At 47.7% G+C, this 14,544-nt stretch overlaps 4 protein-coding genes across 4 annotated transcripts; 1 reads left to right on the forward strand and 3 right to left on the reverse strand.

Annotated features, from left to right (window-relative positions):
* Positions 1–633: 633 nt before the first annotated feature.
* LY89DRAFT_780009 (putative cellobiose dehydrogenase) lies at positions 634–3,677 on the reverse strand (the record flags this gene model as incomplete). Its single annotated transcript, XM_018222349.1, has 8 exons — positions 634–999; positions 1,070–1,455; positions 1,524–2,058; positions 2,164–2,656; positions 2,800–3,118; positions 3,173–3,318; positions 3,372–3,583; positions 3,629–3,677. 8 exons carry the CDS (start codon positions 3,675–3,677, stop codon positions 659–661), a joined length of 2,481 nt encoding a protein of 826 aa, XP_018074527.1. The 3' UTR covers positions 634–658.
* Positions 3,678–4,248: 571 nt separating this feature from the next.
* LY89DRAFT_682954 (uncharacterized protein) lies at positions 4,249–8,300 on the reverse strand. Its single transcript, XM_018214608.1, has 12 exons — positions 7,749–8,300; positions 7,645–7,699; positions 7,525–7,592; positions 7,443–7,474; positions 6,592–7,390; positions 6,492–6,547; positions 5,783–6,445; positions 5,429–5,734; positions 5,304–5,375; positions 5,164–5,254; positions 4,544–5,115; positions 4,249–4,475 (listed from the first exon to the last, which is right to left on the reverse strand). Exons 1-12 carry the CDS (start codon positions 7,853–7,855, stop codon positions 4,288–4,290), a joined length of 3,009 nt encoding a protein of 1,002 aa, XP_018074528.1. The 5' UTR covers positions 7,856–8,300; the 3' UTR covers positions 4,249–4,287.
* Positions 8,301–8,514: 214 nt separating this feature from the next.
* On the reverse strand, positions 8,515–9,716 carry LY89DRAFT_682955 (uncharacterized protein). The gene is made up of 2 exons (XM_018214609.1): positions 9,014–9,716; positions 8,515–8,961 (listed from the first exon to the last, which is right to left on the reverse strand). The coding sequence occupies exons 1-2, from the start codon at positions 9,643–9,645 to the stop codon at positions 8,580–8,582; spliced, it is 1,014 nt and encodes a 337-aa protein (XP_018074529.1). The 5' UTR covers positions 9,646–9,716; the 3' UTR covers positions 8,515–8,579.
* A 64-nt stretch (positions 9,717–9,780) lies between these two features.
* Positions 9,781–13,367, forward strand: LY89DRAFT_473235 (uncharacterized protein). Its single transcript, XM_018207783.1, has 5 exons — positions 9,781–10,586; positions 10,735–12,269; positions 12,323–12,769; positions 12,824–13,270; positions 13,318–13,367. The coding sequence occupies exons 1-4, from the start codon at positions 10,000–10,002 to the stop codon at positions 12,997–12,999; spliced, it is 2,745 nt and encodes a 914-aa protein (XP_018074530.1). The 5' UTR covers positions 9,781–9,999; the 3' UTR covers positions 13,000–13,270; positions 13,318–13,367.
* The last annotated feature ends 1,177 nt before the right edge of the window (positions 13,368–14,544 follow it).

The raw sequence follows: 14,544 nt of genomic DNA on the forward strand, positions 1-14,544 counted from the left end.
AAACTATAACTTGAAGATTTCCTGTTTGAATGCTTTCACAGTTTGACTATGTAATGTGTGCACAGGTTTCCAGGCAAACCCAAGGCCGTCGGATTCGAACTTCTCGCGTATTGCGCGTGTACTGTAGCGCATTTCGCGCGATTCGCGCGAATTGCGGAGCACTGTAACATTTTCGAGTTACTTTCTTCATATACTTATGAACACGGCCATGAATTTCAAGAATTACAAGATAGGCCCTGATATTCATAATTTGCAAATGTCTCTCTTTGAATCACGAACAGAATTCGGCAGCTCATTAATCATATTCTGGACGGCTGTATCAAGAGACTATTTGACGAAAAGGAGCGCTTCTGTATTTGGGAATCTAGGAGAAGGTTAAATATTATTTTGTGAGTCGCTTAGTAGTTCCGATCGGTTTTTTTTCTCAAACTTCCAATTGAAGAGAGGTCGAGATGTAAGAGTGAGAGGTGGAAAGAGGGGGGTAAAGAGGGGGTTAAGAAGGAGCTCATAAATAGATGGGTAATTAGATGATTCTTCAATATTCGTTTCATTTCATTTGCTCATGAACATATCCAAGAATTGTGGACATCTTACTTCGGCCTATCTACATACTGAAAAGATATCCTTATGCATGTACAGTACCGTGTTACACCTCCTTTCAATCCGAGCGTCCTCCATTATGATGACCACCACCCTGCGTAACTGGTAAAGCCAGAATCAAATACGACGCGTGTTCAGCAGCCGTGACGATAAGCGCGCTGGGATTGGTAGTAACCTGACCCGGGAAGATCGATCCATCGGAAACGAAGATGTTGTCGGTGCCGTACACCTTGCAGTTGGTGTCTACGACTGCGGTGCCGTTGCCGACGAGTCCCGAGTCGGTGCCCATTTTGGAGGTGCCCATCCAGTGGTTTGCGCGGCGGGCGCCGACGTTGGCGTAGGTGAGTGGGATGGTCTTGAGGTAGTCGGCGCCGGACATGCCTGGTGGTGGGAGGTTCCCTGGGAAAGAAGGAGAGTTAGTGATTATCCTTATTCGAAAGGAGATTGAGATGGGAAGAGAGATACTTACAAGTGATGTTAGGAATAGTCTTGAGGTTATTGACCATATTATCAATCGCCATGCCCACCGTCGCAAGATCATTCGGATCACCATAGGGGATGGTATCAACAATCATATTCAAGCCCTTCTGGATTGCAATTCTCCCTCTTGAAACTTCGCCTCTTCCAAGGTAGAGGGAGAGAGTCATCGAGTTGCCGTTGGGGATGCCGTTCGAGCCTTCGACTCGGGCTTGCCATTGCATGTGACGGACGATTCCGTCGGGCCCTTTGATCTCTTCCCACATGATGGGACCGATATTTGGTGCGGCTTGGGCAAGTGGTCCGCTGCGGTTGACGAAGTAGTTCTCTTTGTCTGCTTCGATCGGTGTGAGCCACGATGCTGGCCAGTCGTAGTAACTGGTTTCGAAGTCAGTACACCATTCTCGTCAAGCACCCTACGGCATTTGAAGAGACACGAGACTTACCTGACATTGGGGTGAGACACGACTGTATCTGTATTCAGATGATCGTTCAAATTATAACCGACTGGAAGGTGAATCCATTCCGTCTGATTGATCATTGCCGCTCCTTCCACGCTCCCTTGGACAACCTGCAGCTGATCTGCTGGTCCGATACCACTTCTAAATAGCAGCTTTGGTGTCCCGAACGTTCCAGCGGACAGAACAAGACGCCCAGTACCCGGTGTCAAGCTCACTGTTCCCAGACGGCCGCCATCATTTGTGGGAATGACATTCAAGCTATTAGCATGGCCTCCCACGCGATTGATCTTCTCGACGCTGGTGTTGAGCCATAGGTGGAAGTTCCTGCGATTCATGGCTGATACAAGGTAAGTGGCCATAGGGCCTCCTCGCTCGCCGTGAGAGAACATGTGGGGTGGGTGGCAAAACGTGCGATTTTTCGATGCTGGATGGTCGTTTGCTGTAACGCTGGTCCAGTTTGCGGCTTCGAGGCCGCCGGTAATTATGTTGAAGCCATCTTGTAGGTATCGAACGCCGTCCACTGCAAGATATTAGCATCACAATGCTTTTAGAAGGACAAGCTCGAAATCATGAATGTGAAATGGAAAGCCGAGCACAGCAACTTAGAAAAGAGGTAGTGGCTTACTTGAAGGATGATCTGTTCCAGGAATACGTGAGAATACCCTTGACGTTGCCGCAGCCATATCCGATGACTTCCACCCAGCAGGGAAATTAACATCCCAATCCGACGGATTCGGCTTCCACCAAAGACCAGCATTCACCGCAGTTCCACCTCCCAGAATACAACCAGCCATCTGATCGATATCAGTGCACGCAACTCCAGCAGTGCCACCGTTCCAGATCCTGTTACACTCTCCTGGGATATCGAACCAGGTCAGATTCTGACCATCCATCCAATGGCTTTCGGATCGGATGGTTCCGCCCCATCGTGCTGACGATGCAACTCCCTTTTCGATGAGCAGGACTGATTTTCCGGCTGCGGAGAGCTTGTCGGCCATGGGGATGCCTCCTGCTCCGGCACCGACTACGATGTAATCATAGGTGGTCTGAGTTGGGACTGGGATGGGTGTGAAGGTTGCAGTGGCGGTAGCAGTTCCGGTTGCGATTACTCCTGTGGCCTAGAGAGATTTAGCGTTGACATGATTGCGGATGCCTCATAAATGGAGAAATGAGGAGTAGTGAGAGCTCAATTGATTGTTACAAGTATGTAAGGTGATGCAAATGACATTTGGGGTCAGAGTTGGGAATGTGATATACTTACAGTCTTGGTGGCCCACGCAGAGTACGAAACGTGGGTAGCAGAAGCAACCTGAATAGCAAATTCGCCCATTCCATTGTTGTGCTGGTCAAAGTTCGATTGAGGATTCTTTGGATCAACCGGTGCGACAAAAGACTGAGCCCACCCTTGCATAAACTGTGCTGCTTTACTCGTTGATGTATTGAAAGACGTTTGTGATGGATCATCAAAGATGAAGCAATTCTGGCATCGGTAAATAAGAACCCAATTCGATGCATTGACGCTGGAATAGATTTGCGTGAGGTTTGCACTTCCTTTGTAGGCTGTAGGTGGTTGGTAGGCGCTGCAGAAGTATATAAGCTACATTCTCAAATTCCGAATGCACGAGAATACCTACGGAGCATAGCGGAAAGATGTGGCAATTTGATTATCGACCCCAGTTGGCCATGCGAGAAGCATAAGATGATTTGGCATTGCGGCTGACTGGGAATCGCCGTGAACAATACCAGTCCAGCCTCCTTTTCCAGTGGGAGTAGAACCAATCTAGACAAGTTCAGTTATGATCTCTTCTTATTTGTCGTCTTGAGAGTACTTACAATGAGACCAATATACTCATGAGTGTCCACTTTCCCTGCAGTTGGTGGTAGTGCCATGCCGAAGGTAAAGCCTCCCCAGGAAACGGTAGAAAATTCGCCATCTCCTGTTATCGTGCCATTGGCTTCTGAACTGACGAAGAAAGTGATGTTCGTGTTGGGTTCTGTGTAAATCCCGTGCGTGGCAAAATCTTGGGCTACAATGGCTCGGAAACCTACTTTTTTGTTAGAAATTTCTTGAGAACCAGGGGCCAACTCACTGCAAAATGCAGCCCCGATCACACCACTGAAGAAACTTGATGTCTTCATCTTGAAATTGACCTCACTGTGAGCGAAGATGTGCTTGAACCCGACAACACTCTGTAGAGGTTGTGGGAGTGAGCCTCTTTATCTGAGCTCCCCACATATCCACAACCAAATGTCAAATTTCTAGCTCTGGGATTGATAGTACAACCATTCCCAGAAGATAGGGCGCGACTAACCAAAAATGCGGGGAACAGGGACAAAGTGGCAAGTCAATATACAATCGGATATAAAAAAGATTCAGGCTCGGTACTCCCCGCGTTTCGGTTAATCGTTTTTGCTAGGCTCTTTCCCTGGTCATCTAATATAGACGAGCACGAGACATGATAATATTATCCTTACATATTATACTTCCAGGTCCGTCATTTCGGCAGATCTGAACTGTTCAGATGATGGAATAAGCTCAAAAATGATAATTAACTATAAAGTAATTAACTGGAGACGGTATCGCATGCCCCTTCTGGCTCTAAGCGAGAAGCGAGGCCCCACTAGGGGGTTTTGAGAAAGAGAACGTGGGGCTTTGCAATAACATACGCTCGAGCAAAGAATTTTCAGAGAGTGTTGTGGAATCAGTCCGCCCCGTACTATAATCAATTGGCCTACCAGGACATTTTATTTAGTAATATGCTGATCTGTCGCTCCAGCCGGGTCTCAGATACGATGCTTCGAATCCAGGATCGAAGCTCGATTGTACCACGTTCAGCACCGTCCAATCAACAGACACACTTCCTCCAGCAGCATCTTGAGCCCAGATACTCAGTGCGATTGTATTTTGTCCGTGATAATCGAGGATCCCGGGGAAGACTTTTCTCGAATTAGCACGCATTCTTCTTTCAAGACATAATGTCGAATCGTATGATGGGAACACTTACCAGGAAAAACAACCTGATTCCCAATATAGGGCACGTATTTGCCAAACATATACCCATTGACATACAATTGCGCTCTAACCTTCTCCTCCGTCGGACTTCCCAATAAAAACCCGAGGCTTACATCCACACCTCTGGGAATGTCCAGGGGTACAACAGTTCGATACCATTTCGCCCCAGCTTTGGTCAATCCCGTCTCCGGAGTTGAGGAGTTCCAAGCGCTGTCATCGAATCCTGGTAAATGCCAGCCCATCCTCTCACCATGCAATCCTCCTTCGGCATAAACTCCGCGAATAGGGTCGATATTTGACTCTCCACCCGCATTACCGGCTAGTTTCCAGGATGTAAAATTTAGGCCAGAATTGCCGAGGAGAGTAGCATTGTAGATCCCACGAGGATTGACTGCGCCACTTGTTTCGTCTTTACCCATGTGGTCCTGGATTACCAGGAGCACGTTTTCGGTGGCGGAGTTTATGGTAGCATTTGAGAATGACAGGCTCAAGGAGCCTTTCGTTACCGATGTTGAGCCGAGCCATGAGCCAATGTAGATACCGTTCAAATATGCTGACCATCCGCTGATATATGTGAGCCTGGACAGCGGGTTAATGGGAATGTGTGGTTACCTTGATGTCCCTCCTATCACTTCCAAGTGGACGCCCGTTGCAGTCGAGCCTGGAAATCTTCCGCGCCAGAGAAGGTTACCAGTATGGTATCCTATTATTGTCAGCTATGTGAAGCTAGAGCCGGAGTCGAAGAGATTTACCATATTCATCTGCATATAGTACAGGGTATGTGGCCGGAGGAGAAGGGTTGGGTGTGCTGCTGTGATTCGCGACTATATAATGTCAGCTGATGATAGGGAGCACATGATGACTGGCCAGCACTCACTCGTCCATTTTGAATCATCGTATTCAGCCATACGTTCGGGCAGGCCGTCGTTGACTTTCCAGCTGGCGAGAGCGGGCAGCTTAGCCTGGATTGATGCAGTAGTCTCCGCGCACTCATTGAGCTTGCCAACTAGGCTTCCATGTGATGTCCTCGAGACTTGAATGTTCTCGCCATTAAAAGTAATGTGAGATACGGAAGAGGGGGCATAGACTTCGAGCTCTGTCATGTTAGAAATGTCTCCCGTAAGCTCGAGAGCGCTCTCGGAGTTGCTTGCGGAGCGGACGAGGTATGGTCCTTGAACGACCACTACTTAATGTCAGCACGCCGTCTCATTCTCATGTGGGGAGGATCCACCTGTTGAATTTTCGGGAGTGTATGGATCCGCTGATGTTGATGGCACCCAAGTATAATAAGCCGTTGATCTATCAAGCAGCGCAAATCTATAACCATTATCGAATTTCAAAACACAAGTTCCTGTGGCCTGGGTGTAAGAGACGACGAGGCCCCCATTGCGCTGAGTTGTCTTCAAGTTGGCACATCCATCGTCTTTAAGAACGGTTGCAGATTGGACACCGGTCAGAATAAACTCTCCATCTTCTCCCTCTGGAAGCCAGAGAAAGACCAGAGGTTTCTCGTCCTGTGTGGAAACAGTCATAATTTCAGCAGTCGAGTAGACCAGCTTCTCCTTGCCAACTGTGAAGTCTGTGACAATAATCTTCGATTCCCGTCCATTTAGCACGAGTTGATTGTATTGTGGAATCGTGAAATTGCCCGATGACGTCGAGATCTTGAGCTGGAATGCTGTGAGGTTCGTCGATGGTGATGAAGTGTGGATTGTGACATAAAATCTTGCATTCGTATCCGGATTGCGAAGCTCGTTCGTGAAGATCTCTGGAGTAGAAGCGTATCCAGTTCCATTATTGATCAGGTCAACTTTAGTCAAGTCTCTAGCTACTCTGAGGAACTGCGCAAAGAGTTTTGTTTCGTGGTATTTGTCGCCAATGGCTCTGGACTCGCCTAAGAATGTTAGCGTCAAGCTCTGGTCCTGACAAGAACACCATACTGATTGGTGCGCTGTAATCGTAACTTGTTGCTACAGTCGGCATTGGTAGTCCACCCCTGCAATCTTCAGCATTGTATTTCCCTGTAGTGAATACACATACCAGCTTGTTCCCCCAAATAACATATACACGTTCATTGCAGTGACCTTCTGACCGACATTGTGTCTGTAGAACACATTAACCCAGTCAGGGCCAGTAGTATTTACACAACCTCCTTCTGGGCCTCCCCAAGGATTATATGATCCGCCCTGAAATTCTGCCAAGAAAGACGGCTGAGTAGGAGAGACTTGAAGAAAATTTGTGAAGTACTCGTAGACTGTGAACTCCGGTACGTTGCCATTCGTCCCAGTACATTCGGCGGTATTGCAGGACCAACAAGATGGATAATGATCCAAGCCATAGATATCAACATCACCTCCTGCCCCAACAGTGTCGTAGTCTTTTGACCAAGATTTGGTGTTCATGTTTGGGTTGTTGTGAGTTAAAGGAACATTGATACCCGCATCCCTTGCGCATTTCTCGAGCAACTCCATGTACTGAATAGCTTCTGGGTCAGGAACTTTCGCGGCTACATTCTCCCATTGATCACCATACTCGTTTTCGATCTGATAAATGAAGACGCTGCCTCCGTTCGTCACCTGATGCTGAGAAACGACTTGTGAAATTTTTTGAAAATATGGTGTCCAAGCATCAGTGTATCTCGTGTCGTTGTTCCGCAGAGATCCGTAAGCTCCAGTTGTGACCCATCCTGGGAAACCCCCTGCAGTAGCTTCTGCGTTCACATAAGGCCCAGGGCGAAATAAGACGTAGAGGCCGATCTGTTTAGTGAGTTCGAATAGCTTGGTGAAATTATGTGCACCAGAATCAAAATCAAGGGAGCCATTTTTGGCACTGTGGTATCCTGAGGAGTGTCAGAAGATCTGTGATGTGTGAAGTCTTGAAGAGCAACCTACCCCAATTCCCGTAGAAGCTCACGGTATTGAAGCTGTAGACCATCGTCAGCCACAAGCCGTGTGGTCATGAAAGTAATCATACCCGGCTGCTTTGACTTTTTGGAGGATATCTATCCACATCTCTGGCACAGGAGCTCTCCAGTAATGCATCTGATGCAAATATCAGGACCATTTCTTAGAATCAAAACCTCGGGAGACAAACCTCCCCTGACCAGATGAAAAGTCGTTGGCCATTGATAATATAGCTGTAGTGATCCCTGACACAAATTAGATCATTGGACATCTGGGCCTAGGGAAATTTATTACCACTCTACAACAGTCGTAAGATTATCGTTATGGAGTGGCCATTGCACTTGCGCCTGTGCCACTCCCACCGCCCATATGCAGAAGGCAAAAACAGTATAGAAGTTCATTACGCTAAGACAGAGCAATGCCCTTGCGCATACCAAGTAAACAAATCGAGCAGAGTACATCAAAAAGCAGGGAAAGTCTGCTGGATATACTTCACCTCATGTCTGGGAGCCGCACTAACCTTGGCTCCTCCCGGACGGGGACTAAATTATTCCGTCGGCCCTTCTCACTGAATGAGACTCGTCCAATTCTCCCACTGGGAAGGTAACTTTGACCCCGCTCAGCAAACAATCCGGCGTTATGGATTCGCTGGGGAAAATTTAGATTGGGCTGCGGGGTATCTCGACGACAAGGAATCATCATGACGCAGGTCCAGTTCACCCTGCTGCAGGTCAGCGACCCGACGTGCAGATGTCGGACGAACTCAAACCGAGGTCTGTTGAGGGCCATGGTCGATTTATCTTGTCATGATTTGAAGAAGGGAAACTCGACGGAAGTACAGACGGGGTTCTACTGCTCGAGAATCACAAACCAAGTCTGGGGAAATGAGGTGGTCGGTTGAGAGGTGTATGTAGACGAAAACTGGGGTGTGGTTTTACTGGTCAAGATTTAGAACTAGCAGGCTATTCACGTGACGAGAAGTAGAATATTCACACCCCAGGCGTGATATTAATATCGTTTCTGCAATAGTTACCTAATTGGTGCGGCAACAGCAACCCAGGGAAACTTCTTGGTCGCAAAAGCATCAACCAGGTACAGTACTTTCCTTGCTCATCTAAAGTAACATCACGGATGGTACGCTTTCCATATTTGCCAACCTCCTTCGACGCATTGAATAAAACCAAACAGCAATGTGCAAACTACTAGAAGAATTGCAACCCAAAACCACGAAACACGATGCCTGTCGTCGTAGTACCACTGTTTGATCGTCCGCGGCTTGGAATCGTCAAAGTACTGCTTCAAAATAACAAGTCGGTCATGCCAGAAATTAAAGTGGTTAATTTGTCGCTCTTCTAACTTGAGTTGGCCGCACCTGACTGCTCCAGGATCGAGCGGCAGCTTTGCTTGCTGTTTTCTGAACCACTTTCTTGAGTCCGAGTCATGAGCTGGAAGAAGCAGAGCGAGAGTTCGAATCGTCTCGTCGATGAACCCGGAAGGAAAGAAGTCGCTACGAAGCTGTTAGCATCTTGCCCACATCGAGTGTGTCATTCCCAACTTACCTTTCTCGGTGGTAATTGAGAAATGCAGCGTGATGGAAAATATTTAGGATTGGCTTCTTTCCGTCTTCGATGAATTTCAAATGGTCAACCAGATTCGGTGTCCATCGAATGGTCACGTTCGCCACCCGATCGATATTGCAGGCATTGAATACTCTTTCAAATCTCACCAAGTCTGTCAAAATACGCTGATGTTGAAAATGCCCGGCGACACAGTCTTTCAAAGAGCCTCCACGCCACAAAAGCGCTGTTTGTCCTGTGATGCCTCGTTGCACGTCTCCGATATGGACCATAAGCCAAAGTCTGACTGTTAAGTCTATGGCATAATTCACGGCGAAACTGGAGTTCTCGCCAATCCCATCAACCTTAGAAGAGAGATTCGTTTTGATTGTTTCGCGATCCACTCCAGATTTGAATTGCCATACAATGTCGAAAATGTTGCTTTGCGTGCATACTCGGTTTTCGGGATGGTCATGTTGACGAGCGATTCGACACTGCTGCTCGAAATACTCGAAATATGAGTCGTCGTCAAAAAGTTTCTTTCGCACATTTGCGTCGGCGCCAATACCCCAGAAGTGCTCGACGATCTCTCGTCTGCTTGCCATGGGAAGACATGGAAGTTCTTGGTCGTACATGACCAAATATATTTTTTGGCGCCAAGTGGAAGGTCTAGTGAAGGAACTGTGTCCAGGTCTCCTGAAAATCTTAGAGAGAATGTGTTTGAGGACGTTTTCACAGTCGTGTTTCGGGAGTGAGGCTTGGTCAAGCCTCAATCGAACGCCCTGCCAGCCTCGCGACACCACACCATAACAATTCCGCCCAATCCTTGCTTTTCCCTCTTGAACTCTATTAATAGTATTCTTCATCTATGGTTTAGTGAATTGATCGCCCGGGCGTCGATCTCCTCACTTCAACGACTTCAACGACTTCGATGACAAGAACAGCGACAACGAGCCCACAATCCTACGGAGCATGTTTGTCGCTGGATTATGGAGATACTAAGAGAATGTCCTGTCTCCTCCATAGAGGCAAGGAACATTAAAGAGTGGCCAAAAGTTCCAACCTACGACCTCAAAGCGACTCAGATCACAGAGGCCAACGATCAAATTAACCTACCCAAAAGCGCACAAATTGCTCCAGACGAGCCAATCTTAAAAATCACTGAAGGCACCCAAGATACTCTAGACACGCGAGAGACTGAAAACACGCAAAAAGCGCGGAGTCCGCAAGTTACGCAATCGGCTGAAGATTCGAGTCGAGACTTGAATAGTCCAAGAGATGTAGTTCCCGCCGCCAAACAATCTGAAGCTGCAGAGTCACTCAAGAAACAGCCCACGGAGCGACAGTGGTTCAATCTTGGACGACTGGCATTGAAAAAGTCGACCTGGCCGAATCCCGAACTGTCAATCGGCTCGAAGTGTCGCAGAATAGGAGATCGCGAGTGCTGGGAAGCGGTTGGCCCTGCCCAATTGTTGTTCAACGAAATATCACAGAGCATTGGGGACCTGCTTGATGCCCGTGTTGATGAAATTGAAGAAGGGGAACCTGTAGCTGGAAACATTCTCACATATGGCATGTAAGTCCGGTAGATATCCGATATACCAATTTCAATGCCCCCACTACCTCTGTTGAAGTTTTTGGCATGAATTCCTTTCTCTTTCGTTCCGTGGAACATTGTCCCAGCTTACGTCAGAGATAATTCAGAATAGGCTGACCACAAATAGGTACATGATTGGCCGAGAGCCCACTACCGCACGCCCTACGCTCATTTTCACTTGCGAGAGACCTAAGCCTCGTCGGAGAGCCATTAAATTTGTAAAGGAGAGTGAGATACTTAAAGGACGTCCGAAGATAGCCCTGGCGGAGAGTTCCGTTGTACCTATGGCTATGGGCAGGAATTATCTCAGACTCTTGGCCGGTAGCACCGTCTACTCGGGACCATCGTCGACAACTTGGATAGCAAGAAGAAATGCTACCACGACGCACACTCCAATTAATACCCCTGTGCCTTATTCGGGACTAAGCACCGGTGCAAAGGCAGGCATTGCTGTTGGATCTGTGTTCGGAGGGCTCTCCATTATGTTGGCTGTCTTTGTGTTGTTCTACTTCCGTCGACGCAAAAGGTTCACAAGGAAATATCCACCTCTTCCTTTCACGTGGGAGGCAGTTGCAACTGGCCGTCCTGGGTCCCCCAAACCCGCCATGCTTACTATCCCACAAATGAGTGACAATTCAGACCCACCGTTAGGTCTCTTCCAGCCAGCAGCTCAATATCAACCATCAGCTGAATATCAACCAGGACATGGATTTCATGGCTTTGGCCATACCTATGAGGTCGTGGCAGGGGCCGAACTTGGCCCAGTTTCTGAGATGAGTTCTGTCATACCAGAAAATCCTAATTTGTATGCTGTCTTGCCGCAAAGCCTCTCTGCAGAGCTTCCGGCTTCAGAACCTGTTGGAACTGAAGTTCTTCCTGCAATGTTTCATTCATCGCATCGTATCCCGGTTTTTTCTGAACAAGAGCCTTTGCACCAAGTCAGCCTACATCCGTCTCGACCTGCTCCAGACCCACCTGAATTGCTACCACAACGTTCACTCACCTCTGTATCTGCACTCCCAACACGCGCGCCTCCTCCAGTTCCGTATAGTGGTGGTGAGAATCCAGTTGTTTCCTCCGGACATATATCTTTGCCAACCACTTTAACTGCCCCACCGCCGCGTAATAGCCCATCTTCAAACAATTCTAGTACTGCGGTGCAAGAGATCGGCAAGGTGCACAATCCGATAACACAGCAGCCGCAACTTTTGCATTTCGAGGACTCACTGCGCGTCCCAGGAATGACCACCCATGCGCGGAATCTGATGAAAGGCTTGCAAGACCATCGCGCAACCTCTCTACCTTCCTCTGCATATGCTAGCTCATGGGATATGGTTTTGTCCAGTGAAGACTCGGAACATCACAAGGATGCTGCGCCTTCTCTACTTGATTGCGCCAGTATCTGTGGAATGTCCATACTCAGTCAAGTCACCGGGAGAGTAGCAACTATTGGGGGCGTTGTGGTATTGAACAATAAATTGTATGGTCTCACGGTCCGTCATTCAGTTATTGATTCTGCCAGAAAGAGTCAAGTTGGAGATATAGAAAGTGTCAATGGCTCTTCCACAGACCAGAATGATGATTTCGAATTTGCTTTTGATTCTGAGGATGAGGAGAACACAAGTGAAGCAGACATCTCTGATGCTATTATCACTAGCCGAGGCAAGTACAGAAATTCCGAAATTAGTCATGCTTATGATTGACTTGGGGTTCAGCAAGTGTATCGACTGCAGCATCGGTATCAAGAATCAGCAGTACAATTTCTGGCAGCTCCGATAAAGCACATGTCAGCATACCATCGTCTATGGGAGCTGCTCTATCATACAACGGAGAAGAGCCCAGCAAGTCCACTACAACCATCACAGAATTCACAATTCCCTTTGCCACAAGCACACAAAGAGGACATGATTGGGCTTTGTTCGAGCTTTCCCAAGAAAGTGTTCGGGAAGCCAAGAAAGCACTCGAGGGCAATAGTCTGTTCGCCATCTTCAATGTCCCACAGCATCTTGCTTCTATGCCTAGTAAAGACACGGAGATAATAGCAGCGAAAGGTGGCAGTGGAGTGTCGAGAGGAGTTTTGTCTCCTAGTTCTACGATGATGAAGTCGGAACGATCTTGCAATTTTCAAGAAGTGTGGACAGTTCGATTCAATAGCCCTCTTGGTAAGTTACCACCCGCCTTTACTGTCGAAGATCTTAGCCTCTGACTGTGCATAGTGGAGGGAGATTCGGGATCTTGGGTCTGCGACTCAGTCACCGGAGACTTGTATGGGCATATTGTGGCAGGAATACCAGAAATTGGTCTTGCGTATATCCTTCCAGCACACAAGATATTTCAGGAGATAGAAGAGGTGGTAGGCCCTGTCGAGTTCGCGTCAAAAGCCCTAGCTTGAGAGTTAGGTCTTTAGAATACATGGCCAGGCTATCGAAAGCGATGGACCTTCATCGAGATCGACGTCATTGCAGCTTACAGAAACGCTTCGCTGGGATATCGAGGAGAGTTCAGACCTGCTTATACCCATGGAAGACTCTCAAATCCAGACTAGAAGGCTTGGATTTCGTTCATCAATTGATTGCACACGTGTCTGGAAAACCAGCATTGTGTATCTCTTTCATGAGGAAGTCTAGAGAAGTAGATTGTTGAGCCAAACAATGGGTCGTCTAGTTGAGTCTCCAGGTCCACAAAGAGATACTTCTAACAGTTGAAGTAGCACGCTTTATCTACTTTCACATTTTACGAGGCTTCTTTCTCCTCTACCACTATTCAATGACAACCTTTGTCCCCAATTCAGCAAGGTAACAACAACGGAGTTGTTCAATGTGGAAGCGAACAGCGACGGTCGGTTGAGCGGGGTATATGGACTGTTCCCGGAAATGCCACTCCTGGGCTCAATACCTAAGGATCTGGTGAAGACTCAATTCTCTCAATTTCCGCAATTGATCATCAGAAGAGGATCCTCTGCAAGTCTATAAATGGTACGGCAATGTCCCTTACCAATGCAAAAGTAATCTCACACAAAGCCTCCAGAAACACCGATACCAGCAATTTGCCTAAAAACCAATAAGCTCAGTATCAGTATTCTAAGAAGAAAACTTCATCAACACACAACTACTTTCACAAACAACCACCGAAAATGGTAAGATACCAAGAGCGTCCGCAAATGTTCGCCCCAGGACATCAAGAACCATGGACAGACATCGAGTTAGGCGTAGCCCGTCCAGGCCGCGTACACACCCGAAGCACAGGACAAGGCCCAATCGACGACTATCCAAGAGCATCGCATACAGCAGCCGACCCTCCGCATCGCCCTGCCAAGGGTCAGTGGAATGCGTTCCGCATGTGGGTGTTCAGACACTGGCTGGCCTGTGTCCTACTCCTCGGACTCGTAGTTGGAACGGCTGCGGTGGTGCATTTTGCAACTCGCTGAGATCGAGGTCTTGGTGAGGGTGCAAAGGCGGAAGGAGTCTTATACCTGGCGTGTAGGACTTAGGGATAGGCTCACTTTGCTATACGCTGAGACTTCGGGTCCGGTGTGTGGATATTGTGAGCTCGAAAGGATAGAGACTTCTGTGTCCACGGCTTTACCGCGCGTGGGCATCGAATCATACAGGATGGTCGTTGGAAACAACGAACAAGTATAAAACAATAAATATGAAAATACTCCAAAACACAAATCAATCTTTTCGACGTGACTTTACCATCATTCACATGTGACCAATCTTAATTCATCAGTACTTACGATAGTTCACCAGTGGGAACTCACTGTCTCTCGTTATTTTCTTTTCTTCTTCTATTTTTTGATATCAGAAGATCGGCATCCCTTTGATATCGTATCGCACTGGGGGAAAAAAAAAAGAGAGAAATTCCCCTCAAAACTCGGAGTTTATTCTCATCCCAAACCGCGGCGGTGAGCGAGCTTTCCCGCGATCCGCATTAA

The sequence above is a fragment of the Mollisia scopiformis genome, assembly GCF_001500285.1.
Source record: "Mollisia scopiformis unplaced genomic scaffold LY89scaffold_7, whole genome shotgun sequence".
NCBI lineage: Eukaryota > Fungi > Ascomycota > Leotiomycetes > Helotiales > Mollisiaceae > Mollisia > Mollisia scopiformis.

Bases quoted from the DNA above. Each gene is read 5' to 3' on its own strand.
- LY89DRAFT_682955 (XM_018214609.1), bottom strand. From the start codon at position 9,645: ATGTACGACCAAGAACTTCCATGTCTTCCCATGGCAAGCAGACGAGAG. The intron at 8,962-9,013 runs GTAAGTTGGGAA...ACAGCTTCGTAG, and splicing joins CTCAATTACCACCGAGAAAG to CGACTTCTTTCCTTCCGGGT.
- LY89DRAFT_473235 (XM_018207783.1), top strand. From the start codon at position 10,000: ATGGAGATACTAAGAGAATGTCCTGTCTCCTCCATAGAGGCAAGGAAC. The intron at 12,270-12,322 runs GCAAGTACAGAA...CTTGGGGTTCAG, and splicing joins TGCTATTATCACTAGCCGAG to CAAGTGTATCGACTGCAGCA. The intron at 12,770-12,823 runs GTAAGTTACCAC...GACTGTGCATAG, and splicing joins TCGATTCAATAGCCCTCTTG to TGGAGGGAGATTCGGGATCT.
- LY89DRAFT_682954 (XM_018214608.1), bottom strand. From the start codon at position 7,855: ATGAACTTCTATACTGTTTTTGCCTTCTGCATATGGGCGGTGGGAGTG. The intron at 7,593-7,644 runs GTTTGTCTCCCG...TATTTGCATCAG, and splicing joins TTTTCATCTGGTCAGGGGAG to ATGCATTACTGGAGAGCTCC. The intron at 6,446-6,491 runs GTATGGTGTTCT...TAACATTCTTAG, and splicing joins CGATTACAGCGCACCAATCA to GCGAGTCCAGAGCCATTGGC.